The sequence below is a fragment of the Lentinula edodes genome (assembly GCF_021015755.1).
Source record: "Lentinula edodes strain Le(Bin) 0899 ss11 chromosome Unknown C8R40scaffold_1, whole genome shotgun sequence".
NCBI classification, from domain to species: domain Eukaryota; kingdom Fungi; phylum Basidiomycota; class Agaricomycetes; order Agaricales; family Omphalotaceae; genus Lentinula; species Lentinula edodes.
In genome coordinates, this window is record NW_025764307.1 from 741,816 (window position 1) to 765,835 (window position 24,020).

The following is a 24,020-nucleotide window of genomic DNA, read 5'->3' on the forward strand; positions in this document are numbered from 1 at the left end:
AGACCCGGTTTAGTAATGAGACAAATGCATTCGATGCATAAGGAGAGAATCGTGAGAAATAGCCAATAAATTAAAAATTTCCCCAAGTCCATTTTAGAATTTTTGCATTTCTCTCCCTCGTTAATGTCTATGGCAGTCCATATCTCCAGACAAAAGTCAGTATGTAGAAGCCCTTTCTTTATGCTCTTGTTATCTGGTCCCCACTAGCCCTCGTCGATACTCAGTTACAGCCTACGATACAGCTGTCATGTTCAATCTAAATCAGGACATACTCGTCCCTCAGTGACACCATGTCAAGAATGAGCATCGGATAAATCCCTCTTCAATTCAATCACGCCTGTGGATTCTGGAAGCTGTGGAATTAGCGCCGGATGCAACCATGCCTTCAAGTTTCGGGAATACTGTGGTCTACTGTTATAGTACATGTACACAGATAAAGTGATCAACATTGTAAACGCTGTTAGACTAGATGTATAATAAAGCTTCGATCTGAAAAACTAGGCGTTAAATTGTATTAAGAAATTACCTCCAACCGTTTGAGTAGTAATGATGATGTTTATGCTAGTTCAGGACAGGTTCAGGAGGACTCGGGTCCAATATTCTTGATCCATGCACCTATTGACCCTCTGCAGAAAGGAAAAGGATACGGACTATCAGCATCTGACTAATAACCAACATGAACACTGAATACACTGACAGGAAGCCTTCATGGCGCAGAAATAATGCACGTTTTGTCCCTTTGCTCCAAAATCGAATGGCGTAGGATAAGGTCGTGATTGTTGCAGCATGTCCTAAAGAGATAGAAACCATCTGGACTCTGATAACATGAGAGCAATTACAAGACCGACCTCGGATGAAACATCCTCCAAAGTATATCCTTTCCAAGTTGTACTTTTCCGCATTCATATAACTGGCACCGAAAATGTCATCAGAAGAACTACCTCGTACCGAGAGAATGGACATACGCAATCTGACCAATGTTGTTCGAGACTGCATAGAGTAAACTCTTGCTGATGTCTTCCGGCGAAAAGGTGCCCTTTCCTTTACCCTTCTTGAACACCTTACCGAATGAACTGGCAATCATCGTGGATTTGAGACCCAGTTTACTATAGTCCTGCCCGTAGATATCGCCGACCAGCATATCAACAGTCGCGTTATCACCTTGCTCAGACAATTTCAACATCTCTGCACAGATTATGGATCAGTTCCATCGATTGAATGAACAAAGCATATCCGGGTGAATGACGAACCGTCAAAAGAAGTAGCTGGGGTAAGAAGACTGAGTAACCCCCAAAGAGTTCCTCCCCCGAGACTTGTTCCACTGACCCGCTCAAACTGCCCATCTTCATCAACCTTGATAATGGACACACCTGAGCCAATATTGACGAGCAAGCAGGGTAGCTGGAACGTAGGATTGCTTTCGAAAGTGACGGCAAACTTGGGCGGGTTTGGACCTGGTCTTTCCAATGGTCTTTCCAGAATACCGTTAGACCCAGTTGGAGGAAGAAGACTGGGTTGAGCCGAAGCGGATGGCAGAGGATGCGAGACGGACTGAATGAGTTCGTCCGAAAAGTAGTATGCCTCGTCTGGTATAAGTGTGATAAACTTCAAACCCTCGATTAAACATTCCATCTCATCCTCCCGCCTTACTTCCACGCACAGCGTGTCCTTGAACAACTCGTAGAATTTGTGTGCTCCACCGCCAGTAGCCATGATTTTCACGCTCTTCCGCATGTCTTCAATAGACACATCATTCACCTTCGCTGAACGCTCGATAAGAGATTGTATAAACTCCACGCATTCGTGGATATTATCCGTCTCGAAGCGCTCAAAGTTCAAAGAGCCTCCTGGAAAGTGTTGCGAAGTTCGACGCAACATTGTATCTCGGAGCATCTCGGTACTGAGCGTGAATCCTTCGGCGTAATTCTGCGAATCCAACACAAGGGGTGTAAGAGCACCATTATGCCTAATGTTGGAACTGGATGGGGAAGACGAAGTCGGTAATTCGGCCGAAGGAGAATTAGATCGGGGAGTAAACGGTTCAGGTGTACTAGAAGATCCCCTGGTAGCCGCAATAGAAGGCGAAGCTGGTGGTTCTGGTGACCTTGTGAAATAAACAACTTTTGCCAAAGAGCCTCCGACCTGTCAATGATTCCAATTGATGATGTGAAGTGCACGATAAAGGATCACAACTCACGTCTACTGCAACATGGGATACTGGCTCTATATGATTGGGAAAGTAAATGCCTCTACTGTCTCTGGTCTATGGGTTTGATTAGGAGTTAACTCAAGAGTAAGTGATGGCAGAACACACTTCAGGCGACTCTTCTTCAAGTATAATCGCTCCCCTGGTATCGACCTGTATGACTCTTGCAGTCGGCAACGAAGGTGCAGGCATGTTCGGGACAGCGAAAAGTCAAGGAGGGAAAGCTAATAACAATAACAAGAGCGGTGAACCATTAGCCGATTTCTTGGGGCTATATCGTTGTCGGTTTCATTTTGTGTCTTACGATTTTTCTATTGTAAGCACCCCAGGGTACAAGTGTCAGCAGTGCCGAACACCCTATGATACCCGGTTATACCAGGTTATACCCTTCTCTGTCCTTTCTCTAGTTACTGGGAATGTATTTTACAGAACATATGCACCGGTCTACAGCATCGCTGTTCAACAGCTGTATCTTTCATTGAGCTTCACAGGAGATCTGGCCATTCAAAACACTGCGTCCCGATTCCATGTAATCAGCGTGTAAAACCCTTCCTCCTTTCCGGACGGCAATGGAATGGTGATTCGGAAACAATCGCCGCATCAACGCATATGTATCTCATTGCAGGCACAAAGAGTATATTTCCGCATGCAAATGGTTGTCGGTACTACACTTAGTGATGTCGATTATCACCGTAAACACCTACATTGTACAGGTAGCTTGGTTTCAAGACCTTTCTTAAGTAGATCCGTGGGATGTAACAAATAGACATAGAGAAGCATAGGGAGTTACAGCATACGAAGAAACGTGGTGAACCTGAAGCTGAAGTTCCGGCGATAGCGCTGGAATCAAGAGGATGTAGTTGATGATGTAGATCGCGCCGCGATATGCGATGGCGACGCCCGTGTTCACGACTTGAACGCGAAGTAAAAGCTACTCATCGGAAGAACGAGAGGGATCAATTTGAACCTAATGCATTCGAACGTTGTATTGCGATGACAATCGTTTTCGATTTTACCAGCTCGAGAATCCAACAATCTTACCATCCCAGCTCCACCAAATCATTTCGTCTTCCTCATCTTGACCTTGGTCTGCGTTCTCCTGTTCGCCAGACATTGAGGCTGAGGGCGTGTTCAAAGACAAGGTCCTCCTAGCGACCCAAACACCTTCAACCTTCTGCTTTTGCGTTCGCTTACTCTTAGGCTTGTTTTCGAGGGAAGGATCGACAAACAACCGCGTCTCTTCGAGGAAATCGTTCAGTATGTGCTCCATCGAGTTGGCAAAATTAGGACGAGGGATCCATGCCGGGTGAGAGAAGCGTCGTGGGGCACGTAAAAGGACATGGGTCTGAGTCGGAACTAGAAGTTGAGAGTTAACCATGGCAAAGTATTATGTTCAGCGCGGAGAGATCACCCAGTTCAGAAGCCATGCCACGACCTTCGGCATCGGCCATGGCAAGAGTACGAGACAGTAGTTGATCGGCGGCACGAATTTTCTGCTGCTCTCTCGCGTGGTCTTGTAAGAGGTGTGTCGGGCTGGTCTGGCTGGATGTAGAGGGGTGAACGCGTCGGGGTGGACTTGGTGGTGGTTGAGGTATTGGCGAGTCAGGACGGCTACTCGTAGAACACACATCACTATCATCTTCTGAATCTGAATCTTCGGGCTCGGAATGGGAATTTTCTTCGTCGTCGTCGTCAAATGTCTCGTATGTTTCCTCCAGACCCTCTTCTGCATCGCTATCACTTTCATCTTCCACCTCCTCATGGGCCTCGACCTTCCGCGGTAGATCATCCCTGACGCCCCATATCTTGGTCTCCAACCCGTCGACAGCGAAGATAACCTTTGATTTGGCTGTACCAATACTGGGCCCAACAAGAATCGCCAAGTAAGCTTGACTGCCCGGACTTTGTTCATCAGCATTGCTATCCCCAGAAGCGGATGCCCCTGTTGGCGAGCATCGAGCAAAAGCGGTGGAAAGCGCAGTGAATGTGGTATCAAGATGTGACGATAAGGTGTCGAATGAATCGATTAGATCGTGCTTGAGCTTCGCAGCGCGTGTATTTGACTGAACTTCGGACGTGTTAGTAAGGTCGAAGTTCAGAGCTATTTTGAGTACATGCCTTTCCGCCAGGAAGGCGAGATAACTGAGCGACAGGGCTAAACAATTGCGGATTACTGCTAGTCCATTGAAGCAAGAAAGACTTACAAGGGTATTTGATTCTTTAGAAACAATACATGTCCCAATAGACTCGTAGCCAATCTAGCAGCCATCATATCTGGAATAACATCCATGTCAAGGCAAACTCTAGGTATTTTTGGTACGCTGTCATTGATATCCTCCGCTGAGGTCTCCGTCTGAATGTCAATTTGTTTGGGGCTAATTTGAACCTTTGAAGGGGTTTGAAGAGTGGTTGCTCTCTCCGCCGCAGAATTGGATAAATCTGAAAGAGGAGGCGGTACTACGAGCGGTGTTATGACTCTGAGAGACATAGTGGTTCAAGTTGAAGTTTTAACCACCTCAACCACCTGATCGTCACATGTGATTACACTGGGACTTCGCCTGACAGCCTTTGCCCAATAATCTGAGTAAATAATTTTTGAGCCGGTCTGATGCGACTGACGGACAGTTGATGCGCTGTTCACTTATCCCAGTAAGCGAGTGCAGAACCGTCTAGGGAGGGGTCCGGACCCCTCCCTAGACGGTTCTGCTCGAGTTCTGCTCAAAATCCGTTGATCGGACTAGTTCGTTTAGGACGTTTAGAAAAAAGATGTAAGTACCGTCGGAACTAGAAGTGGGTGACTTCCCGCTGCAATTATTCTGCAGTTAACCTGCAGTTAACTATTAACGGTATTTGATGCGACGTACGGACTGTTGATGGGACCCTCGCTTACACCAAAAACCAGTTTACAACAGGGTAGGGAGGCCGTTGTAAGTTGGTTTTGATGCAGTTTTTGAGAAGCCGCTCTCCGGCCATCTTCGCTTAGGTTCGCTTATATTGGTGGCACAAATTAATTGTCTGGTGTCCTGCAAATAATTCCTACGGGAAGTCATCCAGTTATCCCTTTCGTTTTACTTTCACCCCGCTTTCACCCTGCTCGCTGGACGATTTCCCGGAATTTTTGCTGGTCAAATTTTGGGCTCTGTCTACTTATCCAGCGAATACTATCCTACTGCACTTGACTTTCGGTGGGATCATGCATATCAACATTTTTTACCCCATATTAGTCCTTGCCGCTGCCAGCGTTGTGTTTGCGGCACCCCATGCTGTGTGTACCAGAACTGGTCAACATATTACTGACAGCTCAATCTACCATTCTAGTCTTACAGGCGCGATCTCCTGCAATCGCGACCGCGAGGCGTTTTTCCCAGAAAAACAGCCCGTCTATGCCGACTCAAAATTTATCCAGAATACGACTTTAATGTCGCGCTCAGACCATCTGTCGAATCCATCGTAGTCAGTGTCGCGGAAAACGATGATACGGTGTATGGAGGCGCCAAACTGAAGCTTGATTGGGATAACACTTCCGATCTGCCAACTCTCTCTCACAGTAGCAGACCTTATATCTTCAATGTGAAGCCAATTTCCAAGGAAAAAAATTGTGCTCTTAACTTTAGACTGTTAGTGGGTCAAGAGAATCTTCGTGGCAATTATAGAGTCTTGGAAGTGGATTCGAATCGGGTCATCGCGAGCAAGGGAAACCGTACGTTGACTCTTTTCACAAATTGATATCCAAATTATCTGAATATTTCTGCAGTCGTCTCCACCAACGAAGTATGCCAGCTTGTGGTTCGTCCTGATAATTACTTCGATAACGCCCTCGAGAAAACTATCGAAAATATCATCCGTGATGTTGCCTATCACAATCCCATGGTTTATGGTGGTAACCAACTCAAGTTTTCTTGGGACCATTCAAATCCATATCTTCATCAGGATGACAGACGACCTATCAGTTTCACTTTGAAGCCAGAGACTCAGATCGTGGATTGTTCGCGCACTTTGGAAGTGGTGATGAGTCGGAGAAGTCCTCACAGTAACTATGCTTTCTCCTATAACAACGCAGGATCGGAAATTGTGCGGAGGGGAGATCGTAAGTGCTTCCTTCTAGATACAAGTCTCCGGCTCTTACAGTGTTTCTCTAGCCTATGCGGAAGTAAATAATGGACCACCCACTTACACACTTCAAATGCGCTTCGAATTGGCTGAAGATCCAGTTGGTAGTCCAGTCGTCGAGAATTCCGTCAAAGAACTCCTCGCCTATGCCACAAAGGTGCACAACTTATTTGACGGTGGCAGATCCTTTTTTCTTCCCGATCGTTTAGGTTTGCTTGGTAGTCCTTCCAGAGATACTTCCAAACCTGTCCATCTTGACATTTACTGCGCTGTTGAGGATGACGATCGTTCATCAGATTACCAGCCTGGGTTTGATGTAGTCATGAGTCGGAGCAGTCCTCTCCAGAACTATATCATCACAGATCTCCGTCCAGGCAAGGACAACAAGGTAGTCAAGAAGGGGGATCGTAAGTGACGCCTCCTTTCAAGATGATATCATCCGACTTATGCCGTGCCATCCCTATAGCCTACAAGCACCCGTGAACAATGAAACAGCAATTACTTGATTTTCGAAGGAGGGGGAGTGCTATGTACCGCTGCTCATCATTCTTGTACCATGCGTGATTTTCAATGACATCTGTTTTGCTTTGTCCGAGTCATTGTGGTCGATTTCTGGTGCTATCATCATAGGAAAGGCTTTTTTCCAAGCTTAACCAGAATATTTGACGAACAGCTGGCTTTCCAAGCATTCCCAATTCGGAAGAGTCTAACTCGATGTAGGGTTCGTATCGCCCGCGATACGCCAAAATACGCCCTCCTTTCACTGCTGTCCTAGGTACTGTTGTCATCAGCGCCCGAGCTATATTGCCTCGTACTTATCTATCAACGGAAATCCTTACTACTTAGACATCTTGATAAACCTACATCATGATGGAAGGACCGGACCCTTGCCAGTGGATCTCCTGTCCTTTATTGCATTTCAGGGAACATGCCAGTATGTAGATGCCGATAGTCAAGAAGAAAGATGGAGTTGCGAAATTTGGAGATCCTTTGTGTCTACTGTTCAATGTTGTACAATCTTTTGGTAATATATGGATTACCCACGAATCACTACGGAAGACGCCGCATCTATAGGGTAAGACTGTAGAAAGTTGTTTTCCAAACTAATGCTTAAGTGTGTAAATTCCTCAACTTAGTGTGCATCTGGAGAGCATGGTATCGCTTAAGCTCTTCCTTTCCGGTTGAGTACTTAGTAGATTGTATCTTTAAAGTATCTTGTGCGCATCGAAGGTTCAACATCCTCCCGTAAGGTCGATTGCACCAAGTGACTTTTGTTCAATCACCTTCACCACTTACCGTACACCAGGGCGCGTCTTGCTCGGGATTTACTAATTTAGCTTCTTCCGAATCCCTGACTCATTATAAAATGGTAGCAACGCAAAGCTCTAGAAGACATATGATAATTACTGGTATATGGGCGGATTCAAATAGAATGTTGATACGAAGAACGGAACCAAAAAGATAATTTACAGATGCTAAGTTGATGGTAGATTTTGAAAAAAAATCCATGAGAGGTCCTGAGTGGATAACCCGTGGTCCCGGAAAAAGAAGTGAGCTATGCGCAGGATCAGGTTCGAAATGCAGTGATCAGTCCACGGGTTATCATTGGTGCATCCCCACTGTTGTATAAGGATATGTTAACGTGCCAACCTCCATCTTCGGAGACACCATCTCGAACTGCGACGAGTCTATACTTGGATGGGTGTCCGAGTACGCGTCATCATCATCCGTCGTCCGCCTGTCAGATTGGGAGTCAAAACTCATTTTCCGAAGTCCGCTGGAGTCCATGCTCAATTTCGCAGATGAATCTAGGCTAGAATTTCGATTCAAATCAGTCTTTAGCTTGGACGGAGGAGAGCCATGCGATGTCTGCGAGGACGAGGGACTATTCAGCGATTGGAAGGATGAAAGATCTGTCGTGTTCGTTAGTCTCGAATCCGTTGAGGAATTTGTTAAATGAGATCCCGTGCGCAAGTGTTCGGGAGGTGCTCGAGAGGACAGAAAGTGTTCAGGAATTTTGGGACTGGGCGGAATTTCGGAAGTGCTGACCGAGGATCGATGTGACCCATTGTTAAGACTCGGTGCCCGTGGTCGGACTGTGCTATTGGAAGCAATACGTTCAGGGTTGCTACGGGAATCACTGTTAGAATTTGTCTGTTCATTGTTCTGGTGTGCAGCTGCAGCAGCTTTCCATTTCAGGATCGATTTCCTGACGTTTGCTTGTCTGTTTTCTCCCATCATAGAAGCACCTGCTGCAGCACCTATTGAACCCCCGGTGGAGCTAGTCGGAGACGGTGTTCTGCTAGGAAGCTGGGGAGCTGAGTGAACACTATTTGTACTCACGCTCATCTTCCTCTGCTGAGGCCTCCTAGCGGGCATAGGATACGGGCTTTCCTGGTCAAACTGCATACGATCTCCATTGGTTGACGATCTCAAACGCAATCCAACCTGCATTTGTGCAGCTATAATGGGCATCGGCGCAGGTCTACCATTTTCAGGCTGCAAAGGAATCGCTAGTTGATCAGGGATATCAGGAATGTCGAGCTCCTCCTTTGATGGTCTGGAGGGCCTGATAGGAACAGAGGAGGACTGGGGTAAGTTCTGGAGGGACTGAGGAGAAGGAGCACGAGTTGAAGGGAGTGTCGATATGGGTGGGGACTTGAGAGGCTCATCGGTTGGGTGTCCCGGTGGAAACATAGGAGATTCTGGGATGGGTGTAGGGGGAACAGCCATGGAGACTGAGGTCTTGTTAGACTTCCTCCATAGCTTCTTGATACCTTTCATGCTCATCACAGTTGTTCTATTCCCTGTCTTTTCTTTAACGCTGTCCTTGCCCCCTGTGGATGATCCTGACAAATTCTTGGCTATCGACGCAGGAACTTCGATGTTATCTTTGGTCGAATCAGCCGAAAAGCGACTCGAAGCTTCGCTATTTCGTGAAGGTGCCTCCGTGACACCAGTCCCAGATATCGACGTTGTTCGTCTCTGTTTACTGTTTTGGATCAGTTGTTCGACTGACCCGCCAAAGGGCACTTTGTCCCAAACTTTGACACTGTGACGGGTTCCCTCAGGCGGTTCAGGCGTGGAGGAGAATCTACCGAAAGGATCTGGCGACAAAGGGATGATCGGAGAGCTATTTTGCGAACTGGTTTCAACATTGGAAAGTGAGTTTAAAGCGGGGTAAAGGTTTTGTTCTTCCTCAGCCTCTCTACGCCTTTTCATGGTCTCAGCGGAAATGTCTGAGGACCCACTGAGCGAGTCCTGACGTTTAAATGCATTAGGGGCAAATGTTGATACACCATTAATGGCAAGCCGTGGAGGGGAAACGCTAGTGGATTCGGCACGAGACCTCCGGATAGGTCCAGGTGTATCCTCCTCTTCTTCAGTCAAAACAGAGTATGGGACAGCCGGCCACTGCGCACGAGCGGGAGAAGTACTGCATGAAATAAATCAACAATTTCGAACAGTATCTTCAAAAGACTTACGAAGTGGCATTGGAACCTCTTCTGGGTCTGGTAGGACTCTCGTTGAAGTTGACTGTGTTTGGGGTTGGAGGTAAGATATCAGAGTTCATTAAGGCTGGGGTGCCTTGTCTACCAGCGGGAATGCCCAAGAACGGAGAACCAGGTGAGGAAAGACGAGCACTGGATGAAAATTGGTCATCTTCAAGGTCGGATTTGAGAGCTCGAGGTGAAAGTTGAGCGAGATTCTGTAAGAAAATCAGTACTCCACGTTTCGAGTAGGAAGGAATTGCTACGAAGGGAACTGGCTATTTTTCTTTGGGGAAAAATGCAACTTACCCGTTCGATTTCATCCAGTTTGGCTTTGAAGATAATTTGACTTCTCCTCCGGTCATGGGGGTCGTCGTCATCGAGCTAGAACGAAGATTAACATTATTATCGCCTTCAAATAATTTCACAAAGAGAGAATTAGAGGGACAATCAACGAACAGCTTCAAGCGTTGGCGTAATTTCCTCATCCATATATTATCCAGAGACATTGATTGCCAGGAATAGATAAGCTTACCTCTCCTAAATCCAGATCAAAATCATCATAAACGCCACCGGTTCTCTTCTCGGTTTCCATTGGGCTCTTCGTTCTGTATCTCTCAACCTCGTCGTCCAACAATTCAGAAAAGTCTGAACCTTCGGGATGGTTCATGTATCTTTCCCTACCATCATTAGGTGAAACACCTTTCAGATAAGGCAGACTTGTGCTTCCGCTACTACTACTGCTACCTGGGGGGGTAAAAGTTGCTGAGTTGAGAGGACTAGGGACTTTGAGCTCTTTACTGGCGGCACCACCGGCAGGATGAAGGACTAAGGGAGGCGGAATGCGCTTTCTTGACAGAGAATTGGAACGAGACGGTTTTTGTCCCATTTGCGCCATGATTTCAGATATCTCCTCCGCACCCCTAGTGAGCTCGCCCTGTTCAACACCATCATCGTCAGACTCGCTGTCGTCGTCATCAAGTGACAAATCATGCAAATTTTTTCGTGACCGAGAACCTACTGCCCAGTTATCAGGATCTGTAAACCCAGAGAGCATCAACAAAATGGCATACCGGGACCAGAAGTTGATAGAACTCTAGCGGTCTCATCTTCGTCTCCAATGTCATCATCGTCGTCTTCTTGTTCATCGTCGGAGAGTTGATCTAGAGCACCTTGATCTGTCCACGAAAATGCCGATCCTGGACTGTCCGTTCGCGCGCTTCCAGCCAATTTCAGACGCTTTGGAGGATCGTTAGCAAGTACATCAGATTTTGCCTTCTTTTTCTTCTTCACCCTCCGCCGTTTGGCCCATGGTTCGTACCAGCCCGCTTTCTTCCTATCTATATCGAACTCCACTTTCGCAAGAATTGGCATTAGTGAAGGAGAGTTGAGCCCCGGTAACGGAAGCGAGTTGGCGCGGAGAAGATTAGTGTCAACATCGGTGCTATCGAGAGAATTGGAATGAGAGGTAGGGGGAGTGTCAGTGTCAGGACCTTCGGATGTCGGCGAGCGAGAGCGGAGGGACCTAGCGAAGGCAAGGGTAGATGCGCTAGACGGCGTTGACGGGGAAGGATACGACCCCAATTGGCTCAGAGCAGTTTCGGAGTTGGTGCCCGCAGTTGACAGGAACGGCCTTAGCGGAGACACTGGCGTTCCCGTGTCGATTGCGAGTAAAGGCGGAGAGGTTACTGGACCCGGTAATCCGAAAGGAGCTAATACTGGGGGCAACTCCTCGCGCTCAGCCTTCCACACCCTTGTCCATAAGTGCCTCCAAATTTCTTCGGATAATCTGGGACCAGGCTCATCTACTCCTTCGTCTTCCGCGCCCGTCGGTGTCGTTTGATCCTGAGCAGGCTGAGAAGTGTTCACAATGTACAAAACGATACCCGTTATACTGGGTAAAGCGTACTCTTTTGCGATAGCCCATAGCTGGGCCTGAAGCGTCGGATGTACTGCGACCAGAGTACCTCTTCGGAACTGGGAATGGTAGCCTGACCCAGAAGGGACATTGTCCTTCAATTGGGAGTCGTGCGGAAGGTAAACAGGGGGAATCACGTGGAGAAGGAATTTTGAAGTGAAGGTATAAGAGCTCCCAGCATTCACAATGCTGCCTGCAGAGGAAGGAGTAGGAGATCGTCTGAGGGAGCCATAAGTTTCACGTATCGAAGCGTATGCATCCGGCGTATTTAGCGAAAGAGCTGAGAAAGCTGGCGACGGAACCAAATATGGACTGGGTGCTCTATCTGCCCTGTTTTTTCTGTGGTGAACTGGAATCGGAGTCGATACACCCAGTGCATTTGCTAGCTTTGCAAGTCGATGAGGTGGTAATGGTGCCTTCGGAGGTGCCCATGTCGGTGAAAGCGAAGTCGTGGTTGTGGATGTCGGAGTAGTGTGTACATTATCGGAAGAACTTGTCGTATCGTTCGTTGTCGACATTTCTACAGCAGAGAGATTTATACTTTCCGGAAGCAATTTTACTTTTTCACGCACCTGTGGATTGACGACGAGTATCACTTTGCAAACGCACTGCCTAATAAAATACCCGACCCAACCAACTGCGGATAATCCAAAATGTAAAAAGGTTCAATATGAGCACGAAAGGTCAGTAAATCAGAGGAAGGCAATAATCGTTAGATGAGCATTTAGGGGACGTGAAGGGATTGCAGCAAGCGGAACGAGGAAATTGGGAGAAAGGATCAACAAATTATGATGGCCTTTCCAAGTTGGGAAAAGGTAAGCGCCTGAAGTTTGAACCCGCCGCCGGGTGCCAAAACATCTAGAGCACTTGCCACTATGTACACTGGAACTACAACTATTTGATCAAATCGCAGCCTGTGATGCCAGCGTTTCATTCAGGTTTCATTGGCAAAACGGACGCGTGACAATCCAGTGTTTGGGCCTCCTGCGTCCTGACAGTCGTTCACCAGAGATCTTTTCTCATTACAGGCACTGACATGTCAATATTTAATGTTCGCCTGGACCCAAAGGACAATACATACTACTTGAATAATGCGGTACTTCATGACCGAACGACCAGGGTATAATAAAATTACACGGAAAATCCAAGCCTAAACCAGAAGAAAGTACTTCTGTTACAACCGCAAATAGCGCGGAGAAAGGGAGAACTGACCGAAGGAAGTGTAATGATTGAGGTTGAAGTACCAATGAAAAGAAAGGCAACCAAATAACATATAATTTACAAGAACGAGCGGTCAAACGAAAGGGAAAGGAAGGCTTTAAGATAGCAATAAACATATCAGAATCAACGCGTTCATTGGCCAAAAAGTCTGAAGAACAAATACAAAAAGGAACCAACAAATCGGATTGCGGAAAGACCAGCCCTGTAAGTCGTGATATCAGCAATTGAGCTTCGTTCAAGATAGGGAACTAAACCTACAAGGACCAAAACAAGAACGTCAAGTAGGGATTGAATGTCGAATTGTTGCTTTCATCAACGTGACTTGAGACCCATGTCGAGAAGGCAGTCGAAGTGAAAATGATGATCATTGCCCTATCGCAAATTGGAGTAGATGAGACAAAGGATAGAAAGTGTATGGAAACGTTACTGACATATTAGTTCCAACCCAGGCTAGTACGACATTGGTCCTGGAATTACGGTCGTGATCAGCCTGCTTAGTGGCAGCATCACGATGTTCCTTCTCTTCCGGTGGCTTGATCTGGGAGCATCATGGTCGTTAGTATGATGCCAGATTGAAAGAATCAAGGAATTTAACCTTCATTGAGCTCCGTGCCGCGAGCCAAAGCTGGTCAACATCCTCCCTCTGGGTGACAACCTCGACCTCCATAAGCTCTTGACCCCCTTCACCTTTGACCTTCTTAGCTCCACCAAGGTCTTTAGCAGCCCCGTTATCACCCTTGGTACCCCATGTAACGTCGTGCAAATTGCACATAGCGTACATCACTGCGGAGTACATCAGTCAAAAAACGACGGTATTCAAAGGTAATACGACATACTGAGGATGTTGACATAACTGGGCAGGAAAAAGAGGTATTGAATGAAACTGGTGAACATGTGCCAGGGCTCAAAGTGCATGAACGAGCCAATGAAGTAAAGACCGTAAGTGGCAGCAAGGGAGATGACGATGTCTTGCAACGCGGGAGTAGATTTCACGAGGGCGGGGAAATCTTCCCATCCTGCGACCGTGTGCGGAACGGCGAGGTAGACAGTATAACCTGCACAGTATAGCGTTACGACATTGCATAACCCAAACAGCACTATCGCGAGTATGTACGTCCATTTTGAGCCCTGTTCGAATGTTAGGAAAAAGAGAGGTATGTAGTTTGGAGACTGACCTGAGGACGATTGCCTAATGAACAAACCAAGACGACAAATATTAAGGCTATGTAGACCTTGAGAACAACCTCGAAGACATCCTTTCCAGCACCCTCAGCCATGAATTTGAAGGGATCATTTGTCGAGTCAGATGTCGCCGAAGATACCAACTGTCATGAGTAAATAGTTGACGCACCACCACCAAAACCAATGAAAGAAAACACTCACGAAATAGAACGCTAGGTAAAAATTGGCCAGAGAAGTCCACGTGAACAGAAGTTGTACTGCGTTGTAGATGAATTCGATCTGTAGAGGGTCCATGAAGTCTCGACGTCAACAGATTGATATCATACGACACGAACCGTCAAAACAATTTTCCTGAAGAAGTTTTGACCAGAAGTCCAAATCCTGAACCAAAACACAGTCGAATGGATGGAAGCGAACAGTGAACCGTTTAACCAACGCCGACGCTGAGAGATGAATTCCGGAACGGAAGCGGGTACATCAGTAGATGCTTTTGCACTCTTGACGTACTTCAACCTGTGCAACATTACGAGTAAGAAAGACAGGAAAACCAAAGTTCGCAACATAACACGAACACCCAACCTTCCCGCTTCTTCGTAACGATCTCGAAGCACAAGATACGGTCTTCTGCGAGATACATGTTTCTCTCGAACAAACCTGCTCCGTTTGGACCTCCACCGTGCATCGTCTCTCCTTTGAAGTACGATGCTAATGGCCCTTTCCCGTCCGGCCCGTTTTGCAAAGCGGCGTAACGATAAGCAGAGAAAGCACCTGGGAGCACGGATATGTAGCCAAACACAGACTAAGTAGAATCTCGTTATCCTCATTAGTTGACTCGATAGTTATGGTGAGACACACTTCAAGAGGTTTGTCAAGGATATTGGACATCTTGTATTCGAAGTTCTGGGATGCGGCCAACGGACTGGTGAGGAGGAGTGAACAACCCCGGCCGGTATCGACGCAGATTCTGAGCAGGAGCATTGAGCATGGGTGTTAGAGACGTTTCGATGGCTTACTCTCCACAGGCACCACCAACATTTGAGTGCTTGTCGAAGCATTTCCAGAGTTCGTAAATAGAAGTGCCAGTAGGTTTGGTTCCGACGTCCAGGAGTATACAGACTATAGAAAATTGAGAAGCAAGTGGAAGAGTGTTTACGAAAGTACTGTACCGTTAGGCTTGATAAGAGGGCCAAAAGCGTTGAAGAACCAACGATGACTGTTCAGTTTTTTCTTGTTTTGTTCCTTCAAGCAGAATATGACCTGTACAGGGCATCCCGTTTGCGATACTTCGCCGAGTTCGGTAACCATCACACTGGTTGTGTACCTGGTAAACGAATCCGATGAGAACAGATCTCTACTTGGGCTGAAACAGATTAACATACTCGAAGATATGAGCGGTGACATCTTTGCCAGCAACTGAGTCCTTCGCAATACCATCTTGGTAGCAGCCCATCTGGAAAGGACAGCATTAATTATAGTTAGAGGTTTTTATCGTGAGAGGTGCTTGTACCAAGCTAAGGACTTGTAGCGTCCTCTTGTTGACTTTGTTGCGTCCATCGGAAACGACGCACACCACCACCTTCTTCCAGCCCTCGGATCCCCAAGTTTTGGACTTTGACCGGCCACAAAGATGTGAGATATTTTTCAGAACTCTATTTTAGGATGAGAACAAGTTTGTCTTGGAATAGCCGATGGGAAGCTCACGCATTCATGGTCTTTGTGAACAACACCTCGTCTTCGTTGTACATAGTCATAACGATGAAGAGTTCGGTCTGTCTTCCCAGGAGGTAGGGCCTAAGCGAGTAGCGCGACTTGAGGAAGTCGTCGGGATCACAAGTTGCGGCTGTATAGCGCATCTTGGACATTTCCTCAACATTCTGACGTCCAGCAGGAATGATGTGGGAAGACACGGGCACATCGAGCACTAAATTTCCTTGGAAAAGCTCGACTTGTTTCACAGCACGGCCTTTGAGCACCTTATCCCTTGCAACAGAGTATGCGCCGGTACTTTGAGCGTAATGAGGTCCAGGTCGTGCTGGAGGGTAGTTGCTATAGCCGTTCTGAGCACCATAAGGTATGGAAGGAACGTCGGGAACTGCTTGGCTCATTTCGTGGGGATTTAGGTGAACTTGTGAGCCATAATGTGTGCTCGCATAAGATTTGTTGGACCGAGCGTCCCAGTTGGAGTTATGGTCGTATTCGTTATAGTAGCCTTCGTTGCTCTGGTTCAAATGAGGAGTGGAGGTATTGTAATTCCCGTAAGAATTTTGCTGCTGTTGCTGCGGATAGTAAGGATCGTGGTTCTGCTGCTGATAAGCCATATCGAACGGAGAAACGATCAACGCCTTCCTTAGTTGTAGATGGAAATGGTGGGGTGGGTTAAAGTGAATGGACGGTGTCTGTAATGACCCTGTTAGAACGACTGACGTTGAAACCCAGCTGGAGACCAAAGTATTCGGAGAGGAAGATGAGCGGAGAAGGGATACCTGTAAGTGAATATTTTATCCCACGTGTCGATGTCAACTCTGATCCTGCAGTGCTCGATATGTACTTGGCAATGGGAGTTTTGTTATAAATAATTTTCTATCTAATGTATCTATCTTTTATGTGCCAGCCAGTACATCTACAGTATTAGAATCAAGATGAACGACTTCCCAGGTACGGAACGACCAGTAATTTGAGAAAATGGAAAAAAGATGACCTGGCAAGGGCTATGTACTGGCTATGTAAGTACCGTGGATCGGACCAACTGAAGCAACCAAGGCAACTGTAACTTTGACCTCATGTCCGAGTCAGAACCAGGATTGAGCCAGTAAATTGATACCAGAGACTATTGACATTTGAATTCTTTTTTGGAGGATTTTATCGATGTTGCATTTAAATACGGTATTGCGAAAGTACGAAGAAGGTGAAGGTGATCTAATGCGATGAATCAGGAATAGAGGAAAGAGTAGGAGAGGACTGAGGTAATCCGTGAGAAGGCGGGAGCATTCGGCGCACTGTTCTAATTGTAAGTTAACGCGTGTTCGGAAAATGATGACAGACGCGATTTTTTTTTGCTCAAAAAAATAAAATAAAATAAAAAGGTACTCGAGCTTATGCGTCGGATAATGCACATTTGTATGAGATTTTTACCTGATCAGCCAGGGAAAGATGCAGCAGGGCATCTGCAATGATAGCACAAAGGTCCAGGAGGGGTGTGGGGTGTCTGGAACTACTTCAGCTCATCCTAGGGATTATTTCTGGAGCTTTAGGAACAACCTCTACTTGTATATAGCCATTAGGTATGGGATGATTTTCAATAGCAATCAGCACAACATCAAGTGCTTTCTCGTTTGGGCAAATTTTCTTCGGTAGCCGACGCGTACCTTTTGATTTTATTTTATTTTATGGGCTGATAAAAGTTTCGTGATTGTCATCATTTTCCGAACACGCTGTAAGTAGATTCGAGGGGAGGGAATTTCGAAGCAAAAGGAACGATAAATCTATTGTGACGCTGGGGTTCGTGTTTGGAATCGATGAACATCTTAGTTTATTTGTCGGTGTTATAAGCACAAGCTCTAGAGCCAAGTGGGCTGATAATTTCCCACCGTCTCTCTTCCTCGTCGTTGTCGTCTCTCTCCCAGTGCATCTGTCCTCTCCACTTTATAGTCTAATTTCTCTCTCAAAGTATCAGTTCAACGTCTTATTTCTTTGTGAGTAACTTGTTGCCCATTTTCTTCCCTCAAAATCGATTTTGGGTGGGCAGCGCCTCGAGGCCCCACGCAGCCTTGGTCACCTTGGTTGGATACTAGCCATAAAGCTCGGGTCGAGTATTGGGCGTTGTTTTCGCCCTAGCCAGCTACTCCAGTGGCTGGCTAGTTGAGCAGTGTCGGTGTTTTCGGGAAGGCTTAGCCTTATCCAGCGTTGTCATTACGTGTGTCGTCGGCTAAGTCAGCCGACATTCCACACCTTTCCCTTGTGGCAGCATAAAAGCTCTCTGCTTGCAACCTTCATCCGTTCCACCTTCCTTACACAGTGAACACTCATCGAACTTCTTTCTTAGTCTCTTTCCTGAATCACTGCACTCGACAATGGCCGAACAATCATCTCACAGATTAGACCTCCGAGTGGGTGGAAAATACCGACTCGGCAAGAAGATTGGTTCAGGCTCTTTTGGTGCGCACCCACAGACTCTCACCAGGACTCAGGATAGTCTGACTTATCTTTGTCGTCATTAGGGGACATCTACCTCGGGATCAACATCATCTCGGGCGAAGAGGTTGCTATCAAGCTCGAGTCGGTCAAGGCTAAACACCCACAGCTTGAATATGAATCCAAGGTCTACAAGAATATCGCCGGTGGCGTCGGCGTCCCGTTTGTCCGTTGGTTTGGGACCGAATGCGACTACAATGCGATGGTTCTCGACCTTTTGGGACCTTCTCTCGAGGACCTTTTCAATTTCTGTAACAGGAAGTTTAGTTTAAAGACCGTGCTGCTTCTCGCAGATCAACTCGTCAGTCTTTTCATTTTCGAAAATTTTTCAAGGCGCACTCACAATTCGTTAGATCTCCCGTATCGAATACATCCACTCTCGCAATTTTATTCATCGCGATATCAAACCCGACAATTTCTTAATGGGGATTGGCAAACGAGGAAACCAAGTCAACGTCATTGACTTTGGTCTGGCCAAAAAGTTTCGGGACCCAAAAACCCATTTACATATTCCCTACCGCGAGAATAAGAACTTGACGGGTACTGCCCGTTACACTTCTATCAACACTCATCTGGGTGTCGAACAGGCTCGTCGTGACGACCTTGAATCCCTCGCTTACGTTCTAATGTACTTTCTCCGCGGTGCTCTTCCATGGCAAGGTCTGAAAGCTGCTACTAAGAAGCAGAAATATGACCGTATCATGGAGAAGAAGATGACTACTCCCACCGACCTTCTTTGCCGTGGCTTCCCGAACGAATTTGGCATTTTCTTAAACTACACACGTGCCCTTCGGTTCGACGACAAGCCTGATTATTCTTATCTTCGTAAGCTCTTCCGTGATCTATTTGTTCGCGAGGGCTACCAGTACGACTACGTTTTCGATTGGAGTGTTCAGAGGACTCAGGAGGAAAGTAACGGTGGCAAGGCTACTGCTGGTCGTCGCAAGGTCGTCCAGGAGGACGATGAACACCGTCAGAGCGACCGGATGTAAGTATGAAACAACTTACTTTCGTACAGCTTCCTTACACGCTGACACTGCTTCATAGGCTTCGTTCTCACACTCGCCAGGCCCAGCAAGGTGCTCCCGGTGCCGTCGGCCAGCAGAGAGGTACTCGTGGCCGTGAAACTGAGCTTTGGTGAAAGGCTTCCCTCATTCATCGGTTTGATTTTGTTCGTTTTGAGTTAAGGGCGATGTGGGGGTGGAGGGTAGGTGCATTAGGAGTATCGCCCGGTCAGTCGTGGTATCCGGTCCGGTTGAAGTCATTGTGGACCGCTTGTGGATTTGAGCATGGTGAGAGGGAGGTTACGGTTATAGACATGTTTGGAGGTTTGGTTTATCGAGCTGGGGTACGCCAAGTTTCAGGGTTCTAGGAGAACGCTCTGGCCCCCTCGCAATTTCCCCAGCTGGCCAGCGCTATATCTTCCAAATTCGTCATTGCTGCCGCCTGGGGCTCGATGTGGTTTCTCATGCAAGAAGAACGGAGCGTGGTCCCAGAATCTACATTACACCTACGCCATAACTCGGCTCATTAAGGCCCTTCTGTCATTCTGAATACGGACGCTAGTTTCTCTTCACGCTGGTTCTACTTCCTAATCCTCGGAGAGGGAGGGATTGCTGGCCGCCTCATTTCCTTAAATTTGCTTGTCATGATTATGTATTCCCCCCAGCGCCCGTATATACTCTGCTTACAGTTACAGTTCAAACGTCGTACCATCTATAACGACTTTGTGTCTCTCTCTCATCATCATCCAACCTTCCCCATATCACTTACCTACTTGACGGTTCCACACGCTCCTTTCCCTTTTCTTTGGGTTTTCTGACTATTCCATCCATCTTCGTAGTCCTCTCATATTCCACCTCTCGCTGGTTTGCATTTGGTTCAAACCTTTGTGGAGGGTGTGAAGGTGGGAGAGGGCGTCGCGCCTGTGGTTGTGGAATGTGTATCAGAGTGGCTTAGGAGGCAAGGTCATACGAATTAAGTGGACATTTACTTACTAGATGCGCATCTTTCTTCGGTAACGAGCTTATGATATTGCTCTATTTTCGCGTTGATACATTGGCCTTTTCCTCCCTTCACTTCTACTGCCCTGGCGCTCGTTTGACAATAATATATGTTGTGTGTATCATCATCGTTTCCAAATTCCGAGGCAGTCTGGTGCTTTGTATAGCCAAACAAATCACGTATTTAACACAGCCACCACAGAGCCACGAACACGTACAGAATACTCCTGACAGCTTGACACAGTTCATCGACTGGCCTTGCTAAGATGGCTTCATTTGCTCTCTCGTTCCAGTCCAAAAAGGAAGATGAAGCCGGTCTCAGCTCCTACTATAACAATAAAACAACCATTATTCAGGAAGCTCGCGTCTTCAATGAATCACCTATAAGCCCAAGGAAGTGCAGAGCCCTGCTCACAAGAATAGTCTATCTCCTCTATGTTGGCGAAACTTTTGGCACGCAGGAGGCTACAACGCTCTTTTTTGGGACTACAAAGCTTTTCCAGCACAAGGATGTATGCTTCTGCGACCTTTGAGAACAAACGTGAATTTGACTTTTCCTTCCAGAGTGCCCTCCGTCAGGCTGTCTATCTTGCTATCAAAGAACTGGCTACCACCGCGGAGGATGTGATTATGGTGACAAGTAGTATCATGAAGGATATGCAACCAAATTCTGAGGTTATTTACCGTCCCAACGCGATCCGAGCACTCTGCAGGATCATTGATGTGAGTTTTACTTTGGCTTCGTGTTGTCTGCTCTTCCTGACGCGATGTAAAGCCCTCAATGGCTCAAGGAGTAGAGCGTTTCTTCAAAGCTGCTATCGTAGACCGTAACCCTTCTATCTCCTCTGCCGCACTAGTTTCGTCCTACCACCTCTTTCCTTTCGCCAAAGATGTGGTGAAGCGATGGGTAAATGAGGTTCAAGAAGCTGTAAATGCCAAATCTTCGGGCAGCTTCTTTGGATCAGTTTCCAGCAGTGGTGGATATCTCGGATTCGGCGGATCCAATTCTACAGCCAACGCTCAGCAAACCATTCCCTCGTCCAGCTATGCTACTCAGTACCATGCACTCGGTCTTTTATATCTAATCCGCCAGCAAGACAGAATGGCAGTGACCAAGATGATCCAACAACTCGGAGGAGGAAAGTCCGGCGCTGGAACCACACTGAAAAACCCCATGGCTCTCTGTATGCTTATTCGTTATGCTGCTAAGGTCATGGAGGAGGATCCCAAGTACATTCTTTGTCTTACAATAATATCACCACCTTACTAACCATCTTTCTTGACCTAGTACTCAGAGGCAAATTCTTGACCTTTTGGAAGGATGGTTAAGACATAAAAGCGATATGGTTAACTTTGAAGCAGCACGAGCCATTTGTGAAATGAAATACGTGACGTCTCAACAATTGACGAAACCCATCGCAGGTCGGTGGTCCCTCACGAAAAGAATCAAAATGATCTGTTTACATTCTTGCAGTCCTCCAACTCTTTTTGTCTTCGCCCAAACCCGTTCTCAAATTTGCTGCGACTCGAACCCTTGCCTCACTCGCGCTCATTCATCCTTCCAGCGTAGCTACTTGCAATGTCGATTTGGAGAGCCTGATTGCAGATCAGAACAGAAGCGTTGCTACGTATGCAATTACAACTCTGCTCAAGGTATGCGGATCGCAATGATCATCGACGAAGCTAATTGTATACCTGGTCAGACTGGCAATGAAGCTTCTGTCGATCGCCTCATCAAACAAATTACCGGCTTCATGACTGATATCAGCGACGAATTCAAAGTCATTATTGTTGACGCCGTCCGCTCCCTCTGCCTGAAGTTTCCCTCTAAACATGCTTCTATGCTGACATTCCTGTCTGGAGTTTTGCGCGATGAGGGTGGCTATGACTTCAAGCGTGCAGTCGTCGAAGCCATGTTTGATATGATTAAATTTATCAAGGATTGCAAAGAACAAGCCCTAGCACACCTTTGTGAATTTATAGAAGATTGCGAATTCACGAAACTCTCTGTTCGTATCTTACACTTGTTGGGCATGGAAGGTCCCAAATCTCCCCAGCCCACCAAATACATCCGGTTCATCTACAATCGTGTCGTGTTGGAGAATGCTACCGTCAGAGCCGCTGCTGTCACCAGTCTGGCTAAATTCGGTATCAACTCATCGGATCCTGGTTTGCAGAAGAGTATCAACGTGCTGCTTAATCGGTGAGATTTAACTGTGCTGTGGTGAGGTCATTGCTCATGCTTTGTTGTAGTTGCCTCGACGACGTTGACGACGAAGTTCGGGATCGCGCTGCTCTATATCTGAGGACCTTCAAAGAGAAACCTCTCGCCAATGCTTATGTCAAAGAAGGTAACCACCCGTAGCTCCTGAATTAGTTCTCTCTAACTTTTTATTCAACAGAATCTGTCTTCTCGTTAGCTGCTCTGGAATCAAGACTTGTCGCATATGTGCAGGACCCTAGCGCTTCTTCACAGCCATTGGATCTTTCCTCGGTCCCCAAGATTAGCCGTGTCCAGGCTGCTCAAGAAGCTGCCCGTACGTAGTCAACTATTCGTTCCCCTGCTAAACCCCTGCTAAAGCTGACTTTTCAAAACAGGTCCCAGCACATTGGAAACTATCGGAGCTCCATCTACAAGTCGTGTATCGAACTCGCCGCCTCCTCCCACTGCCGCGGAGACTCAAACTGTGTATGCACAGCAACTCGCAGAAGTTCCCGAATTTGTATCGTATGGACCAGCTCTCAACAGCAGCGCAAGTCCCATCCAGCTCACCGAAAGCGAGACGGAATACCAGGTTACATGTGTCAAGCATATCTTTAAGGAGCATGTGGTTTTCCAAGTATGTTTCATTCTCTTACGTCTGCGGAACTCTAACATTGAACCGTCTTGCCGCAGTACAATGTGTCAAATACTCTGCCCGATACTGTACTGGAAGGTGTCACCATCATCATGCAACCGTCAGAGGAAACCGATTCCTTGGTGGAAGACTTCATCATACCCATACCTTCTCTGTCACCGGCCAACTCACCCGGCACGGTCTACGTTTCCTTCACGCGTACATCTCCTGAAGAATTCGCCATCGCATCCTTCTCAAGTTTGCTCAAATTCGTGAGCAAAGAGGTAGACCCATCTACGGGCGAACCTGAAGATGAAGGTTACGAGGATGAATACCCACTGGAAGACGTTGAACTTAGTGCAGGTGGTGATTATATTATACCTAGCTATGCGACCTTCGGCTCTGAGTGGGACCGTATGCGTGCCGGACCAAGTGCTGTCGAAACTTTTGCCCTTTCGAGCATGGAGAGTCTCAAATGTAGGATTCGCTTCATATGCTATCCTCCCTTGTTTTAACATGTTTTTTCGTAGCCGCTTGTGATTCTATCATTGAAGTGCTCAAGATGGAGCCTCTTGGTGGCACTGAATCACCACAATCGTCCACGGTGCATGTACTCCAACTATCGGGTCTCGTTATCGGTGGAGGAGGAAAGGTTTTGGCACGCTGTCGGATGACCTTCTCGCAAGGCTCGGGAGTCGTCTTGGAGCTCGGTGTACGGGCAGAAAAACAGGAAGTCTGCGATCTCGTTCTCGCAGCCGTTGGGGGCTAAACATACAATCTTTTTTCACTGTTCACCTGTTATTTGCCTGAAATGGCACACATAGTAGCACATAGTCCGGTTCAATTTTTAAGTTAAGGGGT

At 47.0% G+C, this 24,020-nt stretch overlaps 7 protein-coding genes across 7 annotated transcripts; 3 read left to right on the plus strand and 4 right to left on the minus strand.

Annotated features, from left to right (window-relative positions):
- Positions 1-86: 86 nt before the first annotated feature.
- Positions 87-2,576, minus strand: C8R40DRAFT_1076612 (fumble-domain-containing protein). The gene is made up of 8 exons (XM_046226939.1): positions 2,315-2,576; positions 2,198-2,263; positions 1,251-2,142; positions 966-1,185; positions 849-910; positions 698-791; positions 225-626; positions 87-159 (listed from the first exon to the last, which is right to left on the minus strand). Exons 1-7 carry the CDS (start codon positions 2,396-2,398, stop codon positions 578-580), a joined length of 1,467 nt encoding a protein of 488 aa, XP_046092229.1. The 5' UTR covers positions 2,399-2,576; the 3' UTR covers positions 87-159; positions 225-577.
- A 519-nt stretch (positions 2,577-3,095) lies between these two features.
- C8R40DRAFT_18202 (uncharacterized protein) lies at positions 3,096-4,896 on the minus strand. Its single transcript, XM_046234276.1, has 4 exons — positions 4,411-4,896; positions 4,325-4,361; positions 3,618-4,269; positions 3,096-3,562 (listed from the first exon to the last, which is right to left on the minus strand). Exons 1-4 carry the CDS (start codon positions 4,692-4,694, stop codon positions 3,219-3,221), a joined length of 1,317 nt encoding a protein of 438 aa, XP_046092230.1. The 5' UTR covers positions 4,695-4,896; the 3' UTR covers positions 3,096-3,218.
- A 503-nt stretch (positions 4,897-5,399) lies between these two features.
- Positions 5,400-6,731, plus strand: C8R40DRAFT_1164550 (uncharacterized protein; the record flags this gene model as incomplete). The annotated part of the gene is made up of 4 exons (XM_046230523.1): positions 5,400-5,471; positions 5,525-5,906; positions 5,961-6,293; positions 6,346-6,731. 4 exons carry the CDS (start codon positions 5,400-5,402, stop codon positions 6,729-6,731), a joined length of 1,173 nt encoding a protein of 390 aa, XP_046092231.1.
- Positions 6,732-7,741: 1,010 nt separating this feature from the next.
- C8R40DRAFT_18618 (uncharacterized protein) lies at positions 7,742-12,686 on the minus strand. The gene is made up of 6 exons (XM_046234292.1): positions 12,298-12,686; positions 10,881-12,245; positions 10,343-10,827; positions 10,117-10,191; positions 9,802-10,025; positions 7,742-9,752 (listed from the first exon to the last, which is right to left on the minus strand). Exons 2-6 carry the CDS (start codon positions 12,241-12,243, stop codon positions 7,919-7,921), a joined length of 3,981 nt encoding a protein of 1,326 aa, XP_046092232.1. The 5' UTR covers positions 12,244-12,245; positions 12,298-12,686; the 3' UTR covers positions 7,742-7,918.
- Positions 12,687-13,078: 392 nt separating this feature from the next.
- On the minus strand, positions 13,079-16,446 carry C8R40DRAFT_1031833 (chitin synthase; the record flags this gene model as incomplete). Its single annotated transcript, XM_046223204.1, has 15 exons — positions 13,079-13,148; positions 13,205-13,318; positions 13,378-13,484; positions 13,542-13,729; positions 13,783-14,074; positions 14,122-14,271; positions 14,330-14,407; positions 14,464-14,641; positions 14,701-14,927; positions 14,984-15,092; positions 15,142-15,244; positions 15,295-15,449; positions 15,508-15,578; positions 15,636-15,777; positions 15,830-16,446. The coding sequence occupies 15 exons, from the start codon at positions 16,444-16,446 to the stop codon at positions 13,079-13,081; spliced, it is 2,601 nt and encodes an 866-aa protein (XP_046092233.1).
- A 1,752-nt stretch (positions 16,447-18,198) lies between these two features.
- Positions 18,199-19,311, plus strand: C8R40DRAFT_1032047 (kinase-like domain-containing protein; the record flags this gene model as incomplete). The annotated part of the gene is made up of 3 exons (XM_046223222.1): positions 18,199-18,283; positions 18,346-18,620; positions 18,673-19,311. 3 exons carry the CDS (start codon positions 18,199-18,201, stop codon positions 19,309-19,311), a joined length of 999 nt encoding a protein of 332 aa, XP_046092234.1.
- Positions 19,312-20,216: 905 nt separating this feature from the next.
- On the plus strand, positions 20,217-23,981 carry C8R40DRAFT_19939 (coatomer subunit gamma). Its single transcript, XM_046234314.1, has 11 exons — positions 20,217-20,834; positions 20,887-21,045; positions 21,098-21,552; positions 21,611-21,744; positions 21,797-21,975; positions 22,026-22,525; positions 22,576-22,673; positions 22,725-22,859; positions 22,921-23,162; positions 23,219-23,636; positions 23,690-23,981. The coding sequence occupies exons 1-11, from the start codon at positions 20,589-20,591 to the stop codon at positions 23,926-23,928; spliced, it is 2,805 nt and encodes a 934-aa protein (XP_046092235.1). The 5' UTR covers positions 20,217-20,588; the 3' UTR covers positions 23,929-23,981.
- Positions 23,982-24,020: the final 39 nt, after the last annotated feature.

Excerpts from the sequence above, each read along its gene's own strand:
- C8R40DRAFT_1076612 (XM_046226939.1), bottom strand. The coding sequence starts at position 2,398 with ATGCCTGCACCTTCGTTGCCGACTGCAAGAGTCATACAGGTCGATACC. Across the intron at positions 2,264-2,314 it reads TTGAAGAAGAGTCGCCTGAA|ACCAGAGACAGTAGAGGCAT; the intron begins GTGTGTTCTGCC and ends TCAAACCCATAG. Across the intron at positions 627-697 it reads CTGCGCCATGAAGGCTTCCT|AGGGTCAATAGGTGCATGGA; the intron begins GTCAGTGTATTC and ends TCCTTTCTGCAG.
- C8R40DRAFT_18202 (XM_046234276.1), bottom strand. The coding sequence starts at position 4,694 with ATGTCTCTCAGAGTCATAACACCGCTCGTAGTACCGCCTCCTCTTTCA. Across the intron at positions 4,270-4,324 it reads CTCGCCTTCCTGGCGGAAAG|TCAAATACACGCGCTGCGAA; the intron begins GCATGTACTCAA and ends TCCGAAGTTCAG. Across the intron at positions 3,563-3,617 it reads TGGCATGGCTTCTGAACTGG|TTCCGACTCAGACCCATGTC; the intron begins GTGATCTCTCCG and ends CTCAACTTCTAG.
- C8R40DRAFT_18618 (XM_046234292.1), bottom strand. The coding sequence starts at position 12,243 with ATGTCGACAACGAACGATACGACAAGTTCTTCCGATAATGTACACACT. Across the intron at positions 10,828-10,880 it reads TCTATCAACTTCTGGTCCCG|TAGGTTCTCGGTCACGAAAA; the intron begins GTATGCCATTTT and ends ATAACTGGGCAG. Across the intron at positions 9,753-9,801 it reads AGAGGTTCCAATGCCACTTC|TACTTCTCCCGCTCGTGCGC; the intron begins GTAAGTCTTTTG and ends TATTTCATGCAG.
- C8R40DRAFT_19939 (XM_046234314.1), top strand. The coding sequence starts at position 20,589 with ATGGCTTCATTTGCTCTCTCGTTCCAGTCCAAAAAGGAAGATGAAGCC. Across the intron at positions 21,046-21,097 it reads CACTCTGCAGGATCATTGAT|CCCTCAATGGCTCAAGGAGT; the intron begins GTGAGTTTTACT and ends CGCGATGTAAAG. Across the intron at positions 21,745-21,796 it reads ATTGACGAAACCCATCGCAG|TCCTCCAACTCTTTTTGTCT; the intron begins GTCGGTGGTCCC and ends ACATTCTTGCAG.